The sequence below is a fragment of the Barbus barbus genome, assembly GCF_936440315.1.
Source record: "Barbus barbus genome assembly, chromosome: 31".
Classification (NCBI taxonomy): Eukaryota; Metazoa; Chordata; class Actinopteri; order Cypriniformes; family Cyprinidae; genus Barbus; species Barbus barbus.
The window spans coordinates 2126202-2148346 of NC_136759.1; the positions used below are offsets into that span (position 1 = coordinate 2126202).

At 34.1% G+C, this 22145-nt stretch overlaps 1 protein-coding gene across 1 annotated transcript in view; it reads left to right on the forward strand.

The window, feature by feature from the left end:
* The window catches only part of LOC306851794 (immunoglobulin superfamily member 11-like), a 93854-nt gene that overhangs the window by 58689 nt on the left and 13020 nt on the right, over positions 1–22145 (forward strand). Inside the window, exon 2 of the mRNA XM_079388235.1 lies at positions 19040–19203. Coding sequence (XP_079244361.1) covers positions 19040–19203 — 164 coding nt within the window. The remainder of the gene's footprint in view (positions 1–19039; positions 19204–22145) is intronic.

Sequence of the window (22145 nt, forward strand, 5' to 3'; positions counted from 1 at the left end):
CAGATACATGAACATTTAACATCAAAAGGTAGGCTATTTTATAAGAGAGCCTACAGTACAACTTGAAATGTCTCGCGTAAAAGCTCATTCAGTGTTTCAAACTGCGGAAAAAGTGTAAAGCTTGTAAACAATGCCAATGTAACAATACATTTACCTCAGAATAACCATTCGGTGTCCATAAACTCATCAGTCAGATAGAAAAATAACTATAAAGAGGACCATTTTACTATATTTATGCGCTATTGCATATTCATATTTTTACTTAACCTGTTGTCTACATGATTCAACTGCTCCTATAAAATTGCATTTTACTAATGAAGAAAAACAGAGTGAATGTGTGAAAGACATATGACAAGATTTATAGCATGCATTGAGGAGAAGCCCAAACTACACTCAGTGGCCAAGTGATGCTTATGGTCCATGATACTGGATTCTGTGTAATAAACAATTCTTTGTGACTATATTTCAAGTGGAAAAGACATTTAGTTCTCACTTTAAGTGAACCTTAGTTCCCAGTTCACCTACAAGATGGATTAAAATGCTGATAAAGTCAAGAAAAGATGAGACATAAACACATGACAGTATGATTGAAATGTTCAAATGTAAAAACATAAATAAATAAAACACGTTTATTCTGTGGCACCTAAAAAAAATAATTTGCACCTAAGTTTTTTTCTTATTGGAGCCAATGGCTCCCTGATTTTATTTTTTTTGTCTGGAGCCCTGAACTTTTTAAGATGTCAATTCAGTGTTAATAAATAATACATTTAATAATAATATTGATTTTCAGCAGTATATCAGCAATATTTTCAGTTGATGCATTGCATATATGTGACCCTGGACCACAAAACCAGTCATAAGGGTCAATTTTTCGAAATTGAGATTTGTACATCATCTGAAAGCTGAATAAATCATCTTTCCATTGATGTATGGTTTGTTATGATAGGACAATATTTGGCAGAGATACAACTATTTGAAGATTCCAATTATTAACAAAGAGCAGTTTCTGTTCTTTACACCATGACAATAACCATTTGTTTAAAGCAAAAAGTCTACTGAACCTTTCGTGTCCTCGTCGATATGTGGAAAGCGGTCCTGACACGATGATCGTCGTCGCGGGCGATGTGCTGCGTACCGTCTCGATCAGGCTCCTGAAGTCCCTCTTCAGTGTCTCCGTCTGCCGCAGCTTGGTGTCGTTAACCCCCGCGTGCAGCACGACAGCACCGATGCTCTCATCGCCCTTCAGGATCGCGGGTATCTGCGCAGAAACATCAAGAACACGAGCACCGGGGAAAAAGTGAGTGTGCACTTTACCTACAGCTAACGTAGCACGGACGTGCCGGACGATGGAGTCTCCGACGATCACAGCATCGCGTTCCGTCTCGCGGAGGGGAGCGAAGCGGTTCCGGGTGGAGATCTCGAAGACCGGAGGCGGCGGAGAGGGAGAGGTCGTCGCCCGTGGCCTGGCTCGCATCTTCCGCTGATGGTACACCCAGGGTCCGTGGCGTCCCGGCGCCGGAGTGAAGGACATCTGGGAAGATCGCGTCCTGGGTGCACAGGGTCTGTGCAGAGAAACACACAGAGTAGAGGTGGTGGGAGTGTTAGCAGTGTGCTGTATACTTACCCCGGACTTGTGAGCGTCAGCCCGGGATGTTTCCAGCACGGCTCTCCGCTCTCTCAGCTGGGCCTGCTTCTCCACGGCCTCCAGCTCCAGCTGCACTGAATGCAGCTCGAATGTGTCCTCACCTGCACTCAAAGGTAGACACAAATCCGCCATTTAAGCAAGTAACAGTGAAACAATGGTAATGTGTGTGAATAGAGTATTAGCAATGTAAGCGTGATTAGCGGCAGCCACGCTGCCGATGCTAACGAGCTATAAGCTAATAGCAGACTCGAGAAATCAAAATAAAACTAGTGATAACAAGGCGCTCTGATTGGTTTTGTTTTAGAATGCTGTAGGGGATATATTCACACGTTATAGAAACGAAAATGATAGTGTATAAAATTGTTTTTAAGATAGAAAATAGATGATAAATAATCAATTTGATGGAGCTCAAACTCAAAACACGCGGTCACCCTGGATATTGCTATAGATTATGATAATAACAACAATATAATAGCAATAGCAATAAAAAGAATAGAAATAGCAATAAGTAGCATTAGTTATACACACACACACTATTTTTATTGGATATTTATTGTATATGTGTGTGTGTTTCTAAGAGCATTATTGAGCATGTCAGATCTGTTGTGTTTTCAAGACTTAAGTAACGACACGCGTTCACCTGCAGGCACCTGCACTCCTGTATCCCTACCCATAATCCCAGGCCCATCCTCATATCTGTAAACGAAACATCCACTGCAATAATACTATCAGATCCTCGCATGCAGGGCTTCCCTGCTGTCATATCAGCATCTCACACTGGATCGCACAAATTATGCAATGGGCCGCTGGGCCTTAATAGTGCAAAGAACCTGATTACAGAGGATTATCTGTTCTCACAGCCCCGCCCCCTCACTTTTACTCCGCCCCCAAGGGGGCAGGGCATCTGAGAGTCACGCCGTAAACAGTAGATCCAGATGGGTCTGTGCTAAGCAGCTTAGACTCGCATTAATCATGTGGCTAAGTTGCCGTCGCTGGTGTGCAGTGTTTGCTAAGCGTCCGCGCACACACAGTAAATATCGGTTGAAGCTGGAGACACAATATGGCTGCGTGTGTCACGCCAGCAGAAACATGAGCTCACTGATAACGAACATATTCTCATGATTCACAAAATGTCACGGTAAGATTTCTGAGCAGAATCGATTGCGGAAGGAGCTTTATTTTCCAGGCTGTGACAGTCACAGATGTCCCGCTCTTTCCTTCGTCCTCAAGGGCCGTTTAAGCTTATTGTGTCATTACACGTCGTTAGAGGGCCTGCTGACATACACAACACCAATTGGTAGATGCATTTAAAACAACATGCTGAGACTGGAGGACCAACCCTGCAAAAATAAAAAGCAATTATTTTTATATTTATTTATACATTTATTATTTTTTAATTTTTGGAGGACCAAACCTGCAAAAATGAAAGGCAGTAAAACAAAACTTATTTTATTTATTTATTTATTTACTAATTTATTTATTTATGCAATTCTGGAGGACCAAACCTGCGAAATAAAAAGTAAATGAAACTTAATTTTTGTTTGTTTGTTTGTAAAACAAGTAAACAAATAAATAAATCAATATTTATAACATTTGTAAAATGAATAAAGGAATGTATGATAAATTAAATGCACTTAATTTTAATTACATTTAGTAATTAATTCATTTTTAATTTATTTATTATTTTCATTATTTTTATTTTTAAATTTGTGTTTTAATCTTTAATTAAAATTTTTATTTGTTTATTTATTTATACATTTATTTTTTCCCCACATGTATTTATTTCCATATTTATACATTTATTTTATATTTTATTCCTGGTTTAGTTTACTGTATGCTATGTTAAGGAATATGTAATGAAGGAATAAATTACTTATAAAATAAATCTTTAATTACATTGTCATTCAAGTTGTATTACTTATTTGTAATTGTAATACAATTTGTTTTCCCTTTATTTAATATTTTCAGTATTTATTTTAAACTTTATTTTTTATTTTTAAATTTCATGTTTTATTCTTTAGTTTATTAATTATTTATGTATTGTTGTATATATTTATTTCCATATTTATTTAAACATTTATTTATTATTTTATCATTTTTGTAGGTTTGGTCCTTTATATGACGCACGTTTTTGGTCAGTTTCTGATATTGTGATATAGAGATCTTTTCATCAGCATCCCCAGTGATTTGCTGTGAATGAAAGCGAGTGTTCAGTGATGACTTACACCACGACTCGACGTGTCTGGACATTTACACTAACTGCTCTGATGACTGAGAGCATTTATTATAAAGCGCTGGGTTAACGGAGCGAGGCGGATTGTAGACCATGACAGTGATTCTTGCTGTAAGTGTGTTAGTGTGACGGCAGAGAAAAGCCTTCTTCTGTTGGGATATTTTATGCATGTATATCATACTAAGTGCTGTTTCTCACAGGAGGATGTTGCTTCCCTCCTAAACGAGAGAGAGAGAGAGAGAGATGCATGAATTTATCTATCTATCTATCCATCTGTATATCCATCTCTCTCTCTCTTACGTTATATGCTTGTCTCAGTATTTTCTGCTCTTATTTTCCTCATTCACAGCTGTCATCTCCACTTTCTTGTTCTTGTTCTCTTATTCTCTCCTGCCTTTGAGGAAATGGACTGAAACGTCGAGCACAAAGTCTATTCTTTCTGTCTGAATAGAGCAGGAAAGCGAGTCTGTGTCAGATCTGCCCGATCTGATAATCTGTGTGAAATGTGCCGCACACGTTTATCTCATCTCACCTGTCAGTCCAGCACTGCTTTTTATTATCTACTCTGTTTCTTTACTAGAAATGGCCTCAGTGGCCTTACACTTTTATGGCATTATTTTTCCCTGGAAGTCCAGTTGTAGTCAAGTTTTCTTTTGCTCCATAAAGCCTAATATGGTTTTTCATCACTTTCCATCACCTCTCTGACCAAATTTTTTTACTTTTGCTACTGTATCTTTAAGACTTCTATGTGTAAATTAAAAAAAAAAGTGTAATATTCAGCTCACATGTTATAAACATGTTATAAACAAAATAGTGACCTAAAATTGGTAACATCTCTCTTAACTGGTTTTATTCAAAACAAACTTATTATTTAACATCACTGAATCAACCGAAAGACATTCATTGATACCAACAAAATATGTTATGGGTTCAATTAGTGTAGTATGTCACACTGTAAAATAAAATAAGCTCAAATATAACATTAATAAAATCTAATAGAAAAATAGAAATGATACAAAATAGAAATTCTGCAAGCATTATAAAATGTAGTTTAAAATAATTTTAGAAGGAGTATAGCATGTCACACTGTAAAATAAAATTAAATGTGAAGAATATTACAGAACCCTTAAAATGCAGTTTAAAATAATTTTAGATGGAGTATAGAAGGTAACACTAAAACACTTAACACTACACACTAAAATAAAATAAAGAAATAATCAAATAAATTATAAAAATCTAGATTAATTGTAAAATAAAATCAATCTAAAATCCAAAAAATAAAATAAATTAAAAAATGATGTAAAAATTAAAAAATGTAATTTACAATACTTTTAGACCGAGTATAACATTTTACACTATAAAATAAATACAATTGATTATAAAAATGTTGTTTAAAACAATTTGGATGTCAATTTAGATGTAGCATGTCACACTGAAAAATAAAACAAATAAAATACTAAATAAAGAATTATATAACCATTAAAAATGTAGTTTAAAATAATTTTAGATGGAGTTTAACATGCAGGTTATTGCTTTTTACAGTTAGTCAAGTCTTACTGAAGTAAAATGAGTTGCTTAAAATGTTCACTTAAACTCACTGGACCTTATTTATTTCTCTTTGTGCGTGTAAAGTGAGTCTATCCATGCCATATATTGACTCGCTTCGGTTTTCCTCGGTCGAAACAGTGTCAGGATCCTCTCGGAGCTCTTTGGGAATCTCAGATCCTCTCCCTTAACGTCGCATCTCTCACACAGCATGTCAAAGATCTCCTCAGCATCTGTGACAGAAATAGAGCGCTGAATGCTGAGTTTGAGCACGGCAATTAGGAAATGAATATAGCCTGTTCTTCCCAGGGCCCTGGGAAAGATAAAGAGATGAAAAGATGAAGCGCTGGGATGAATAGCTCGTCTGATTGAGGAGGACCTGATGGAGGGCCGTGGGTTGGATGAAAGACATGTGGAGGAACGGCTGCTGTCAGACGGGCTAAACGCTGGCAGAGATTTATTTGAACATGCTCTCAAACATCTTGTGTGTTAAAAGTCACGTATGCATTTGACTGACTGTCTTCAGCATGTGTGCTTTAGTTATTCTGGAAATATGTTTTTCTCTATAATTTCATTCAGAGAGGGATAACTTTTTTACTTTTGTAATAAAAGTACCTGGTTTAATACTGCAGCAATTCTACTTCCCAGGTAATAAATTTAGGTTATAAATAGTTGTGGGGACATTGTTTTAAAATGTTGAAATGTTCAGTTTTCTTGTTGTGATTATAGAACGTTATTTAAAGGTTACACAACTTTTCTCAGAATGTTCAAGTACAAATAACATCATAAGGATGTTTTGAGAGTGTTGTTTTAAGTACGTTTTCTCAACATTATGAGAACGTTTATCTAGAACAAATAACATCAGAAGTATATTCTGAGAATGTTGCTCTAACATTATGAGAATGTATATCAAATATTAAGTTAAAAACATTACATAAACATTACTTTAAGAACATGTTGTCCTAACACTTTATAATCATTAGTAAAAGTTGTGAGAACCTTCGCTGTTAGCTGGGTTGATATCACAGATTTTCAAAAATAAAATTGCCAGCCACTTACAATATGTGTCCCTGGAGCACAAGTCTTAAGTCACTGGGGGATATTTGTAGCAATAGCCAAAAATACATTGTATGGGTCAAAATTATCAATTTTACTTTTATGCCAAAAATCATTAGGATATTAAGATCATGTTCCATGAAGATATTTTTTAAATTTCCTGCCGTAAATATATCAAAACTTCATTTTTGATTAGTAATATGCATAGCTAAGAACTTCATTTGAACAACTTTAAAGGAGATTTTCTCAATATTTAGATTTTTTTGCACCCTCAGATTCCAGATTTTCAAATAGTTGTATCTCAGCCAAATATTGTCCTGTCCTAACAAACCATACTTCAATGGAAAGAGTATTTATTCAGCTTTCAGATGATGTAGAAATCTCAATTTAGAAAAATTGACACTTGAGACTGGTTTTGTGGTCCAGGGTCACATATGACGTTTAAGAAAGCAAAATGGCTTTTCTATGTTTGCTTGGCAGGTATTAATCAACTAAGTCATCTTGCAGCCAAACTGCGAAGGATAAATAATGCAAAACCAAAACATGCTCTAAGATTGTTTTGCTAACATTGCCATTAAGTTATGAAAACATTATTCCTGAATGTTTGCTGAACGCCCAGTTTTTTTTTCAAACGTTTATTGGTAATGTGAAGAGAACATTCAATTCTGCAACATCGTGGGAATGTTACTCTTGAATGTTCTCTGAACGTTCTAAAATAAGTAGCAACATTTTAAAAACTTTAGATGAATGTTAGATGAAGTAGAATGTTCCATGAACGGTCTATAAATGATGTTTATGATTATGAATGAACATTATTTATTTATATTCAATTTTTATTAACTTTATTTGAATCTTTTTTTTTTATTTATTTATTCATTTGTTTAAGCTTACTTTTATTATTATTTTTATTTGTACACTTTGAAGACTTTTCCACAGACCCCTAGCTCTCTCTTTGCTCTAGAACAAGTGAATCTGGGAAACAAAATCCCATTAGTTGTTTAAGATAATTCACTTTAATATTCAAATAATGTTCTGATCTTTATGACTTTAAGCACTCATATATTCTTCTCCTTTTAACTTGATAGAATTATATCTTTCTCTCTGTTAGTACTGAGGAAATTATTTGCCTGGCAGTGAGTAATTTTTGATTAAATCTGTGCTTTGGTCGTTTATTTCGAATGCAATATCATATGAGTTCTCCAAACTCCTGAAAAATTTGCTTCCATTTCCCAGGCATTATTCCTCATAAATATTTATGAGGGAGATCTATTGGAATATAAATCATTGAATATTTATCACACAAACTGAATAAGGCAAGCTCATTTTCCTGGAGCTGATCTCTCTGATTGTATCAGTATGAATCAGTGGTAATGATTTTCTAATTTCATCCTCATTCATAACATCTGAACCTCATGTAATGAGCGTTTTGGACCTAATGATTGGAGTGGGCATGTTCTGTCATACAGCACCATTGAGCTGCGCGCTCGTTAAATGCAGATTCGCTGTGGTTATGAATGCTGTCCAGAGAATTTAGAGAGCGGACCTCTAGAGAGCAAACATCAGAAAAAGCTTGGCTCTGTATTGATTCAATTTAATGTATGTGTGCATGTGATCAAATTAGTTTTGAACGAATCGTTTGAATTAATGACTCAGTCAGAATCAGTCACTTGTTTCATTGCTGAATTCATCCATGTGTTTGAACGAATTGGTAGAATTAATTATACAATGACTCTTTCGTAAAGTCAGTCACTTGCTTCATTACTAAGTGAATCAATCAGTATATATGAATGAATCAAATGAATTACTGATTCAATAATGGCATAATGATGTAACATGGAGAAAACGTTTTATATGTGAATAAATATATTATATTCTATTGGCGTGATATATATATATATTCTGTATATAAATATAAATAAATAATATTAAGGTCAACTTAAACAAATATTTTTACTTTATTAAAATCTAAATAAAATAATACATTTTTATTTATTATTAACTGAAACAAAATAAAATATAAAAAGGAAATATTTCTCATTTTAATTTAGTTTCATTGCTGGCCTTCCAAAATAACTACAAATAAAATTAAATATTGACTATATATACTAAAAAAGACAAAACACAAAATTACTAAAACTTTAAAATTACTAACAATTTAAAATGAAAACAGCTCCAAAACTGCTAAAATACCACCAAAAAAAAAAAAATTAATAACAAACTATATAGACATATTTTCCAAAAACCAAGAACTACTAAAAATGACAAAAATTCAAATTAACTTTAAAATTCAAATGAAAACTAAAGATATATAAATATAAAAACTAATTCACAAACTTAATAAAAGCTATATCTCAATGATACTAAACAAACACTATATCAACACATTTTATTGAATGTATATGTATATTTTCAATGATTATTTTGTTATCGTAGTGCAAATATCGTCTAGCGGTTGCGTTTGCACTCGCGCTCTAGCAGTGTGTTGCGCTCTGGATGAAACCCGTCCGTCTCTCGTGGCTCTGAAGGCCTGATGTGACTCGTGTGGATCGATGGTCTCTTTATATTCAGTCCTTCTCCTCTGCTGCTGCTTATTGATCTTCATCCAGCACACAGGAGCTCGACAGCCAGAGACGTGTCACGTTTGGCCCAGCCAACTTCAGACTGATTTCTGGTGGATTCAGACGCATCTTAAGAAGTCAATTTATAGTCTGTGTTCTTCGTTAGTGAGAATTGATTGTGTGTGAAGAATGGAAATAATATTAAGGCTCTTCCACCAAGACACAGTGATATTTAATATTCCTAATAATATTTAATATAAAACTGTGTATTATGTGGAGTAGAGTATTATGAGAGAGAGATGGACTGAGCGAGTGTGTTACGTGCATCTGATTCTTCAGATCAATCTCATATTCACAATAAAACATAGTTTGAATGTAAAGTGATATCTGCTTTTATCTCAGCAATATGCATTTATTTATTTTATGTTATGTTATTTTTAGTTATTTTATATGCAAGATAAACTAAATTTAATTGAGAAATGTCACCTCGGCAACTACCTGAAGTAAATGTTTATGTTCATGTTTATTTTATTTTAAATAATGAAATGTTTTTATATAGTTTTAGTTTTAATAAACTATAATAACCCTGATAGTATGTCAGCATATTCAGTATCAACATATAAAATTGTTAATTGTATAATGTTATATGTATACATACATATAAAAAATAATGTGTACATTATATATGCTGATACATTTTTTCATATATAAAGATAATATAATTTTTGGTCATTTTTATGAATTATAGTTTTTTGTTAAATATGTCAATATACTTTTTATTCATTTTTATTTCAGTTTTTGTTATTTTAGAACGTCAAGTTAAACTAAATGAAATTTGAGAAATGTTGCTTTGGCTAATGTTTTTATTTTATTTCAGCTAGCATTTTTATTTCTACTAACATTTTTTATGGTTTTAGTTAACGATAATGATAACAAAAGACTTGAGTCTTGTTTTCTGAATTTTTTTATTTAGTGAGTTTAAAACAAGAAAAGAATCTGTCAATGGGGTCAGAAAAAGAAACTTAATTCAAAAGCTTAAAAAAACTTTTTTACACAAACTCACTTAAATTTGATAAAATTTACAGAAAACAAAATGTATCAAAAGTCATTTTGCTTCTCAAGTTTAAATATTTGTACTGGAAAATGATGAAAAACTGGAGTGAGGAAATCAATTTTGCAGTGTATTCTGTGTAAAGGACCGTTTTGATTGACACGTACATCTGTCGCTTGCATATTGTCTTGTTGCTCCTCGACAGCTTTATAGTGCGTCTTCCACCGCGATTGGAGTTTGGCAAATGAAAGTCATTAATCAAAGCTCTGGGACGACTCTCATTACACACTGCAGCAGAGCAAACAGAGCGCAGATCAACACTGCAGCACGCATTCATAACACAGCAAAACATCAACTGTTTCAGCAGAGACCGCACTTTGCTGCGATTTAAAATAAGATAAAAATGCTAATTCTGCAAACGTGCGAGCAGCTGCCTTCCAGATCTGTGCCAGAAACTTTTACACGGCCGTTTCTTAGAAATCAAAGTGGAGCACATGCTTCTTAATGCTGCAGCAATTCTCTTTAATAAAAAAGTAATAATCTTCCCCAGCGCTGCCATTAGAGCCTTATTAGAAATCCTGATGTGTGGCCAAGAGTCGAAGATCCAGCGCTACACGTCTTTATCAAAAACTTCTAATGGATCCTCATACATAACATTTATTGCATGCTAGATGTTTCTGTGTAGTCGTTAATTCTTTATTGCACTGTACTAGGAACTCAAGAAACCATCTAACTCTAGCGTTTCACTCATACTTGGATTTACTTTGAAACAATTTTCACTCAATTTAATTTTCACAAATTGAACAAATAATTACAAAGAAATGGCATGTGACACATGAATTAAACATGAAATTAAAAAAAAAAAAAATGTTCTCCAATAATCTTTATTTTCAACTTCAAAAAACATTTTTTTTAAAAAGCAGTTCTAAATTCTGTCTCAACATTCCGGGCCAGGTCATGACCTTTGACCTCTGCTGACCTCGGCCAGGCAGGGGTCACCTGAGTGTTTCCCCTCAAACCCGAGAGTGAAAGTGCTGATGTATTTCATTACTCTGAACCAGAAATAAACCTCCCTGAGATCCAGATTTAGCATTAATTGGCCCTTTGCAGGGTCTTTGATATGAGAAACGCTGACCGACTGCAACCAACCAGCTATGAGGATTTATTTGTGTACTTTACAGAATTTATACATACATAATGAGTCTAGGAGATAGGATGATAAGAATACACTACTGTTCCAAAGTTTATTTTAAAGAAATTAATACTTTTATTCAGCAAAGATGCATTAAACTGATCAAAAGTGACTGTGAAGACATTTATAAAAATATGTGAAAAATATATTACTAAAACCGATCTCTAATTTTGAGATTACTGGGGTGTTTTTCTCAGACGCTGGAGACTTCAGCTCCTGTTGCTCTTCATTTAATCTGATTTCTCAGGAGACACGGTTGAGATATAAAGTGATCTCATTGGTGATTTGGGAGTGAACAGCAAGCGAAAGCGTCACACTGGTGAACGGTGAACACTGATCTGAGTCTTTAGTGTCACTGTGTTAAACACAGAGTTAAACTGATCTCAGATCAGAGGGTATTTTTAACGCTGTGTGGGAGGGACTGATGAAGCATTGACTAAAGGAAAGGTGTAAGATAACCTTTCAATGTGTTTTTGCTGCATTTATTTGACCAAAACATAGTAGAAAATTGTGAAATATTATTACAATTTAAAATAACTGTTTTCTATGTGAATTTATGTTAAAATGTAATTTATTTCTGTGATCAAAGCTGTATTTTCAGCATCATTACTCCAGTCTTCAGTGTCACATGATCTTCAGAAATCATTCTAATATGCTGATTTACTGCTCAACAAACATTTCTGATTATTAGCAATGTGGAACACAGTTGTGCTGCTCAATATTTTTGTGGAAACTGTGACACATTTTATTTTTCAGGATTCACAGATGAACAGAAAGTTCAAAAGAACATTTATTTGAAATATAAATATTTCATAACATTATAAATGTCTTTACTGTCACTTTTTATCAATTTAATGCACCACTGATTAATAAAAGTATAAATTTCAAAAAAAAAAAAAAAAAAATCTATTGAAAGCTTGTGTGTGTTTGTGTGCTTTTGTGACAAATGAGGACATAAATGTGTATAATGACACAGGTATTACAAGGTGAAGGTGACTTTTCAGGACATTGCTCCATGTCCCCACTTTTCAAAACACTTATAAATCATACAGAGTGAGTTTTTTGGGAAAGTAGAAATGCAAAGTCTCCTGTGAGGGCTAAGTTTAGGTGTAGGGTAGGTGTAGGGCAACAGCACATACAGTTTGTTCAGTATAAAAACCATTACGCCTATGGGATGTCCCCACTTTTCACAAAAACAAACATCAAACGTGTGTGTGTGTTATTCATTGGTTTTAATATACAGTGTGGCATCTTGAAATCTGACACCTCAGGATTCATTTAAAGTGTGAAAAGCCCATTTAATGCCTAAAAATGATGTCAAGTAAGGCAGTTTGCTTGGTTTTGAGACACAGCCGGCATGTTCGTTGTGTTGTTCATGTTGTTCTGTCGGCTTTGTCCTATTTTTTTCTCTCCTCTTCATGATACAAAGTGAGCAGGTGGCTTCTTGCTATGATCAGCATCCTGTAAACATGGGCAGTGTGTGTGTGTGTGTGTGTGTGTGTGTGTGTGTGTGTGTGTGTGTGTGTGTGTGTGTGTGTGTGTGTGTGTGTGTGTGCCAACGACCCTCTGAAGGGAGCAGGAGGTTTTTTCACTGTCACTTCCATCTTTGCATTTTCTCTTTTAATAAGTTTGTAATCTTTATAAACCAGCATATTTTTTTTTGATAATTTAGATTTGTTTTAAGGCCCATGAAGTGATTAAAGATTGCACTGAACTTGTAGACTTCTTAATATGACTAAGTGTTTTAAAGCTAAAAATGCCAGCTTCTGTCTCAACCAATGGAGTGAGTTTGGAGGCGGGACAATCTATTTGACTGACCAATGGCGTGGATGGGTTCAGGAAACCTGTTTGAAAACAGTATCATTTGCTGCTGTTACACTCAGTTTTAGAGAGTCTCATTTGGGAGATGAGATATTAATCAAACACACACCGCCGTCACAGTGAGGATGATTTATGTATATGCAGGTTGATTAAAGGGGCGCTGTGTTTGTTCAGGACGTGTGAACTGATATCAAAGAAAAACTGATGGTGACGTTTCCATCTGTCTGTGACTTTGGATCCGTTCAGCCTTTAACACACACACACACACACACACACACACTTCAATCTGTCTAACAGAAGAAGCCCAGCATCATTTGATTATTTATTTTCAGCATGTGCATCATTTTTTGATTTGGCCCTCATGTCCTGTTTAGATTCACTTTATGCCTTGATTTATGTCTGAAAATGAAATATTTTAAAAACAACTAGTCAACTAATCGGTTTTGAGGAAGCTCTGTGTGATAAAGCTGGTTTCTGCTTCACCTGACCATAATCAGACGTGATTCTTAGAAAATTATAATGCTCATTTTAAAATAACCTGTTATTTATCCTTATAAATGTTCTTGAAATAATGAATTTAAGTAATTTTCCTCTGAAAAGCACAAGATAACATGATAGCAAGATATAACAGGAGAGCATTTCTACAGATTATACACCAGCATGCAAATTGTATTTATTCTTATCTAAATTCATCTTTTTTATATCTTATTTATATTTATTCTTGCTTCAACTTCAATTATTATTATTTTTTTATTAAAACGTTTATATAAAACATTTTATTTACATTTATTATTATTTTAGATATTCTTTTTACATTTTGTTTTTATTCTTGTTTTACATCTTATATTTATTCTTACTTCACATGTTATCTATATTTATTGTTATGTTATGTTTGAGATGAACAAAACAGGAACAATGTTTGAAAAGTAATCAGGTTTCATTTATAATCAATTCTCATAAGATCAGAATGTTTTGAAGCATCAGATTGATACTTCAGCGAAAATGATCTGAGTTTCTGAGTTATTAAAAGTGTGCGGTGGTCTCTCAGACCTCAAACAAAACATTAGGAGGAAGAGTTTGTTCTGTTTGTTCTCATCGGGAGTGTGTTTTCCTCAGGTGATCAAATGTAGCAGGAAATGCGTGTGTGTGTGTGTGTGTGTGTGAGAGAGTCCTGAGGCAGACTCACTTTGTTTGTTGGTGAAATATTAATTAGTAGTTTTATTCTGTTTTTCCAGTGGCGCCTCGCAGTCACTTCCTTCCTCTCATTTATTCCCAGACCGTGTGACGAACGAGTGTGCGTGTCGCGTTATGTAAAACTAAATTAATTAGCAATGTAAAATTTCTTAATGTCATAAATATCAATTATTCAAAGCAGATGAATTAAATTAGCATTGTTTGAATGGATTATTTGTCTGTAATCTGTCTTCTTTGTTTAATTGCATGTGATTCGTTCAGAAGAACTCCCCCATGTGTCACAGTAATAAAGTGCCTGTCAAATTATTTCTGAAATAAGATTATCAGAAGCAGAATACACTGATGATCTTGTCTGTGTTCGTGATGTTGACAGTATTTTGAGCAGGTGCTTGAATCGTTCACTGTAACACACATTCATGAAAGAGAGAGTCCAGAAGAATGAGCTGGATAGAGAGATCCGCCTCCTTTGTCTCTCTCTCTCTCTCTCTCTCTCTGGGGCGGGACTCTCCTGCATTAGTAAACACTAAAGTTGACATTAGTAGAGTAAAGGAGCAGAGCGGCTGCTCTCTCCAAACCCCCGCAGGAGACCGAGGTGACTTTCCCAATTAAAGACGAGCGATGGAGACAGAGCTCCTCTCCATAAATACAGAAACACACTAAGCAGGTGTCAGAGTGCTCTTTTATTCCCAGCAGCCCGCAGAGAGACGGATGGTGTTTTTCTCTGGAGAAGTCGTGTAGAAACACTCTCACACACACTGCAGAATACAGTACTTCTCACTGGAGGAAGATCACTATATATGGAGAATAATACTAGGACTATTTCTGTAGTATGCAGTGTGCACATTTTCTGTATGCGTGCCTTCTGTGTTTGCCCAAATATGCCATTTGAAACAGAGCACACAGTGTAAGATGTATCCCACAATGCAGTGCACTTCATGTGACCTTCCAGTGTCTGTACTGGCTACAGTTTAACATCAGTTTCTCGGCTTGTTGTTTGATCAGATTGCTAAAGGTTAATGCATTTTTACACTAAATTAAAAATGTTTTTTGCTCGCTATTTTTTGTATGTGACTTCCGAACAATGTGACAAATGAACAGCGAAAATGATCACCTATAATTTTAGCACATTTTGTGTACATTTTTTGAGTAGTTTGGATTTATAATGCATTTTTACACTAAATTAAAAAAAAGTGAATAATGTTTAACATCAGTTTCTTGACTCATTGTTGCCAAAAGTTAATGAATTTTTACACTAAATTAAAATTGTTTTTTTTTTTTGCTTTTGCATTTGCACCTCTCATTTTTATTTCAAAGGTGATAATTAATAAAATAATGTAATTAAGATGATAAAACAATAATTTTTAAAAATCCTTTACTAGAATTTTAGCAAATGCATTACTTTAAAGTTCACAATTTTTTGCATTTATCATTTTTATTTCAAAGGTGATAATTGGACTCGCACAGAATTAAAGATGCACATATGAGATCATGTGACTGTTGCATACTGCTCTTTTACATAGATATATACATTTGTCATCGCATACGGTTTCACATGCTGCTTTTAAAAAAGTTTTCAATTATAACTTGAAATGCATGCGTCTGTTTTATTAGTCTTCGTTTCAGAGTAGAGGACCGCGAGTGTTTAATTTGACTGACAGAATGCAGCTGTAGTCTGCTGGGCTTTGAACGCTTCTGAGTATGAAACAGGATTACAACACGATCCACAGCGCTGAGATTATGTGTGAGGATCCTTTGTGGATTCATTTGAGCTTGACAGTAATTAGGATCTGTGAAATGTATTAGTTATGTTCACAATGGAGTTCAGACTAACTGCATGAGAAACTATATCCCAGAATGCAATGCACTCGACTTGACCTTCCATTTCTCTTAAAGGAATAGTACAACCAAAAATGAAAATGTTCTCACCCTCAGGCCATCCAAGATGTAGATGAGTTTGTTTCACCTAAAAAAGAAGAAATGTGTCTCTGCATCAGTGTCTCAGCAATGGATGCTCTGCAGTGAATGGGTGCCGTCAGAATGAGAGTCCAAACAGCTGATAAAAACATCACAATAATCCACACCACTCCAGTCCATCAGTTAACATCTGGAGAACACAAAAGCTGAAACAAATCCAGCATTAAGATGTAAAAGAGTAATAGTCCACAATCCATAATAACGCGTCCTCCAGTGAAAAACTGGTCTGGTCTGAATCAGGAGAGGAATCTGCACAGATCAAGCAGCGCTTACAAGCCAAAACAGTCCAAATCAGCGCTAAACAAATATGTGGCTGGTTTTTGATGTGAGAGACAGCAGGAGATGGACTTTATTGTGGATTATGGACTCGGATTTTAGTTAAAACACGTCTTGATGGATTTGTTTCAGCTTTTGTCTTCTCCAGATGTTAACTAATGGACTGGAGTGGTGTGGATTATTGTGATGTTTTTATCAGCTGTTTGGACTCTTATTCTGACGGCAACCATTCACTGCAGAGCATCCATTGCTGAGACACTGATGCAGAGACACATTTCTTCTTTTTTAGGTGAACTATTCCTTTAAGTAGTATACAGGTTATCCTGTGCAGTTTGTTAGTATTTCATTCTGAACTGTCACTCACTGATGACTTGCAGCTGGTGAGGATCTGACTTCCTCCCACGTGATTGGCCGGATGATCATCATGTGATATTGTGTTAAAGAGGCTTGGGAAACACGAGCCCGTTCATCTCTCCTAATTAGAGGCATTGTGCTGTTCATGCAGATGCTAATCCAATCAAATTCATGAATGAGGATGTGCTTTTTCAAAATAAACTATGTAACCATAAATAGCATGAAATAAATAACTGCACCTGGTAAAATCATGTGTTTGTAGATGATAGATTTTAATTGTCGTTTGTAATGAGCCTGAGTTCAGATAACACCCACAGACCTCTGAGGAGGTAACCCAGTTTGAGACGTTTAATGTGTTTAGCTCTTGCATACATGAGCCACGAGTGTGTATCATTTGACATGGTGATTGTGTTTGACCTAATCACACCATCAAAACAGGATGTGAGCTTTTTTTTTTACCCAGCTGGCATTTCTGCGTTTGTTCAATGTCAATTTTTATTATTTTTTTTTATTTTGCAAATTTAATCTACATAGATACTGCGATATTCTTTCAACGTCTTTTAAATATTCAGAATTCAGGGTTGATTTATGAGTATTTTTTGGCAAACATTTACAATACGTTTTTGTGTGTTAACATTTATTAAGCTTAGTTAATGCTAATTTAAAATTGTACTAATACATTATTAAAATCAAAAGTTGCATCTGTTAATATTATTTCAAAATTTAAATGTTGATTTCTAAGTATTTTGGGTAACACTTTACAATATGCTGTCATTAGTTAACTGCATTAGTTAATTTGAATTAATAATGAAAATACTTGCGAAACTTATTATTCTTTCTGTTAATTTAAACAATTACATTATTGAAATTGTAAGATAAATATATTAATATTATTTCAAAATTTCAATGTTGATTTTTAAGCATTTTGGGTTAAACTTTACACTAACATTAGTTAATGAGATTAGTTACCATGAACTAACAATAAAAATACTTCTATAACATTTATTAATGTACATTTAAATTTTGATTTCTTAATGTATTATTACAAATTATTAAAATATTGTATCTGTTAATATTATTTATTGGACCTGAGCTAAAACGAACTAACAATGAACAGTTGTATTTTTATTAGTTAACATTAACAAAGATATCACCGATGAATTGCTCGTTATTAGTTCATGTTAGTTAATGCATTAACTAATATTACCTAATAGGACCTTATTGTGAAGTGTTACCATATTTTCTACTTTTTACAAGCATTTAGAATTAAATGTTGTTTCAGTGTTAAAGTTTTACTGTATTTTGTTAACTGTTTTACATTAAAAGTAAATTAACAATATCTTTGTGAGGAATAACCTTAACTAAACACTCAATGTATGAAAGCGTTAATAAAAGCTGAACACACGGCAATATCATTTGAACTAATAATATTTGCTGAATTTATTGCTGTCCAAAAACATCTGTATGAAGAAATGAACAAAACAACACACATTTTGTGCGTTTTATACAGTCAAACCCAAATGTATTCTGACACCCACATTTCTCACATTATCACAGTTTATTCACTATAGTTTAGAAAATGGTAATAAAATATGACAAGAGCTCAGGGTTAAACTGTGTCAGAACAAACTGATCTTGATAATATCAGATAACTTTGATAGAAAGGCATGTAATGAATTGGGTTGAATAGCTGTCAGATGTTAAATTTAAGAACACAATTAGATAAAAACCAATTTAGCTCAACCAATCACCAAGCAATGCTTCACTTTGTTCAGTCTGTGGTGGAAAAAGGTTGCATTAGCAATTAAAGAAAAACATGCTCAGGTCAAAGTATCTGAATAATTTTTGCTCCCAAATCTTACTGGTAGTCCACTGTATGAAGAATTTTTGGGTATAATATGTCACAGTTTACTTTTTTTGCAATCCTCACTTACATAAATGAACTATAGTGTCCTTTACCCACTAAAAAAGTATAAAAAATTATATCTGGTGTCTGAATAATTTTTAGTTTGACTGTATATATATTTTTTTTTATTATTAACGTTCTTCATAATTGGTAAATAAGTGTATTTTGTTTACCCTGTTTGGTGAGTTTTATACAGTTATTTGACTGGTGTGTGTGTGTGTGTTTTCTCCTCAGTGTGTGTGTATGCGCTGGAAGTGACGGTGAGCCAGAGCAGTGTTCAGGTGGCCAGAGGTCAGGCGGCCGTCCTGCCCTGTACGTTCACCACCAGCGCCGCCCTCAATAATCTCTACATCATATGGATGGTCACGCCACTGGCCAACGCCAACCAGCCAGAGCAGGTGATAAACCAAACCACACACAGATATACTGACCTTAACCACACTCACATGCATTTAACATCCATATTGTGCTGTATTTTGGAGTTCGGCGGGACACAACTTAGGAAAGTGCTTGATTATATCCATAAGGATTAACCCTACCAATGCATTTTACATCTGCATGCAAATTTTTTGACCTGGTGGTCTGTAAGCTTCATAACTTAATATGTTTTCAGCTAAAACCATATTACGTCTGATTAATAACTTCTTAGCAACAAGTGAATGTGCAAAGATTTAAATCTTTTACAGTGTTATCATGTTTTTACTACATTAACCTCCATTTTTATTATTAAGTATTTTGGAAATTCTTTCAAAATTGGTGTGATGCAAGAAAAACATATTTTGAATATTTGTGAGAAATTGTGTTTGAATATATAATTATATGAAATTTATATGAAGATATCAAATGAGAATTACCAGTGACTTTTATTTAATTAAATTCCTTTGCGCGTATAACTCATGACTCATGTCTTGAAAACTGCATATTCATTTTCCAACAAAACAACACCGATATTTACTCTGAAAGGTTTTCAAACAAAATATATTAATTTCACTTGCATAAACCTGGAATTTCTGATGAAAAAGAACAATTCTTCATGCTGCAGTGGTTCATCAATATGTGGCGGTGGAGTGAAATTCAGTCCCAAAATTGTGTGATTTATGGGAAATAGGCTAAATATAATTTACAGAAGTATTCTTGAGACTAATCTAGCTCCATAGATGCACAAAAGGTCAACAACAACAACATCATGCATTAAGCCTCAGTTGATTTCCAGGTCAAAATTGACCCAGAATGCAAAAGGTGTTACTATTTTTTTTAAATGGTTATATGTCTTAAAACTTCATTTTAAAAAATCTGGAAAAAATACATATTTTTTTTGTTTTTGTTTTTTATAGTCTTTACACATTTTCAATGTATTTTTTATTTTACTAAAAACTGTTTTTTTTTAGTTTTTTTTAAGTTTCCACTTTTAGTACATTAATTTTTTTCCCTCTCAAGTCTCTCTTTCAAGACAGCATGTGACTGTAGACTTCCTGTTGAGATTTTGCACCTTCCCTGTATTCATTAACGAACTGAGAAAGCTGAAGAGAAGGGCAGAAATCATGAGCGTGTGGGTCAGGCGCTGGGACGGAGCCAGTGATTCATTTACTTAAATCATGACCGCCATCTGACTTTGTTCACGGATGCAGTTCAGCGCCCCGTAAACAAGCGCCAGGTTGACCACAAACATTCCCATGTTTACTGCTGGAGTATTAATACTGAAATGGCAAATAAACAAGTAAGATCAAGAGAAACTGCAAACCCGGGTCACGGCACCAGAAAAGGCTGTAATTATTTTCACAGGCTGGTCTAATGATTGTTTGTTTATGACTACTATATTAGAATATAATCAAGCAGCATGTTCGTTAGTACCAGACTAATGAGACTTACCTCGTTGAGAACAGTCAATTACATGCAAGTAAAACTGCACAGTGTTGTTTGTAGCCTGAATTCACACCTGACCAACTCAGCACGACTAACGGTGCTAAAATCTGATTGGATCAGCAACATTTCAAGCCTTTTAAAAATAGCAGCTATAATCACACAAGGCCTAAAATTAACACTCGCCAAGCACCAAATGTGAGTAATAATTAGTACTGATGAGTTTATGAAAGAATGTTGCTCTCAGTTGACCAGTAACCTTTTTATTAATTCTAACAATGCCTGAGAATACATTATTATTGTTGTTGTTTTTACTTTAAATAGCAGTGCATATTATAATATTATAATTATTATTAAATAAATTAATATTATTTTATACATTAAAATGATACAATTTAAAACATTTCTATTATCAATAATAATAATATTAATATTAGTAGTAAATACTACTTTATTTTATATTTCCTTATTTTTTTATAATTTTGATTAACTACTATTGATCACTACTACTATTATTAATAACACTACTAATAATTATATATATTTATTATTAATAACTAATAATATAATAATAATTATTATTATTTTTAGTTATTTAAATTAGAAAAATAACAAAAAGAAATATCACTATAAGTATTTAATATTAATCATTTATTCTGTATAATAAATTAATAAATAAACAAGCAAACAAACATTTAATAACAATTGCAATTAGATGCATTTCCCTAGTTTGTTCTGCTTGTTTTTTTACACACACAGTTTCATGGCTGGTCAAAATTATTTATGGCCGGTAAATTTTCTCAAGTCACTGGCCATCGGCAGGTGTTTGTCTAAATGTTTCTTTGTTTTTGCTTTTTAAATGTAACTACTTGTTTCAGAACGTTCAGAGAACATTCAACAGTAACATTCCCATAATGTTTGGAAAATGATACAATGGAATGTTCCCTTTACATCTGCATAGCCAACAAAAAACGTTTTTAAAAAACTGGAATTCAGGGAATAATGTTTTCATAAATGTGTACATTAGCAAAACATTGCTAAAACAGACCACTTGGGTTGGTTTGTGATGCATTGAAGTTCACGTGCTGCAAACTCATCTTGATGTCTTTTCTTTACCTGTATTGTCCACACACACATCTGTGCACTGCCCTCTGGGTAACACGCTCATGTTAAAGCTCGGCCTCGCACATGAGCGGCGTGAGCATTAGTAGGGCTTCAAACACAGAGCGCAGGTTTATGGCCTCAGCCTTTGATTCCGTCTGATTTATTTTCATGAATGACTGCAGGCCAAACCCTACTCACCTGCTACCCATACACACACACACACACACACACACACACACTTACCTGTGTGTAACTCTGTGAAGATAACCCAATCACACACACGCACATATACTTACCTGTTTGTAACTCTGTATGTGACCTAAACGCACACACACACACACACCTGCCTCCAACTGTTTCAACATAACATGCACAA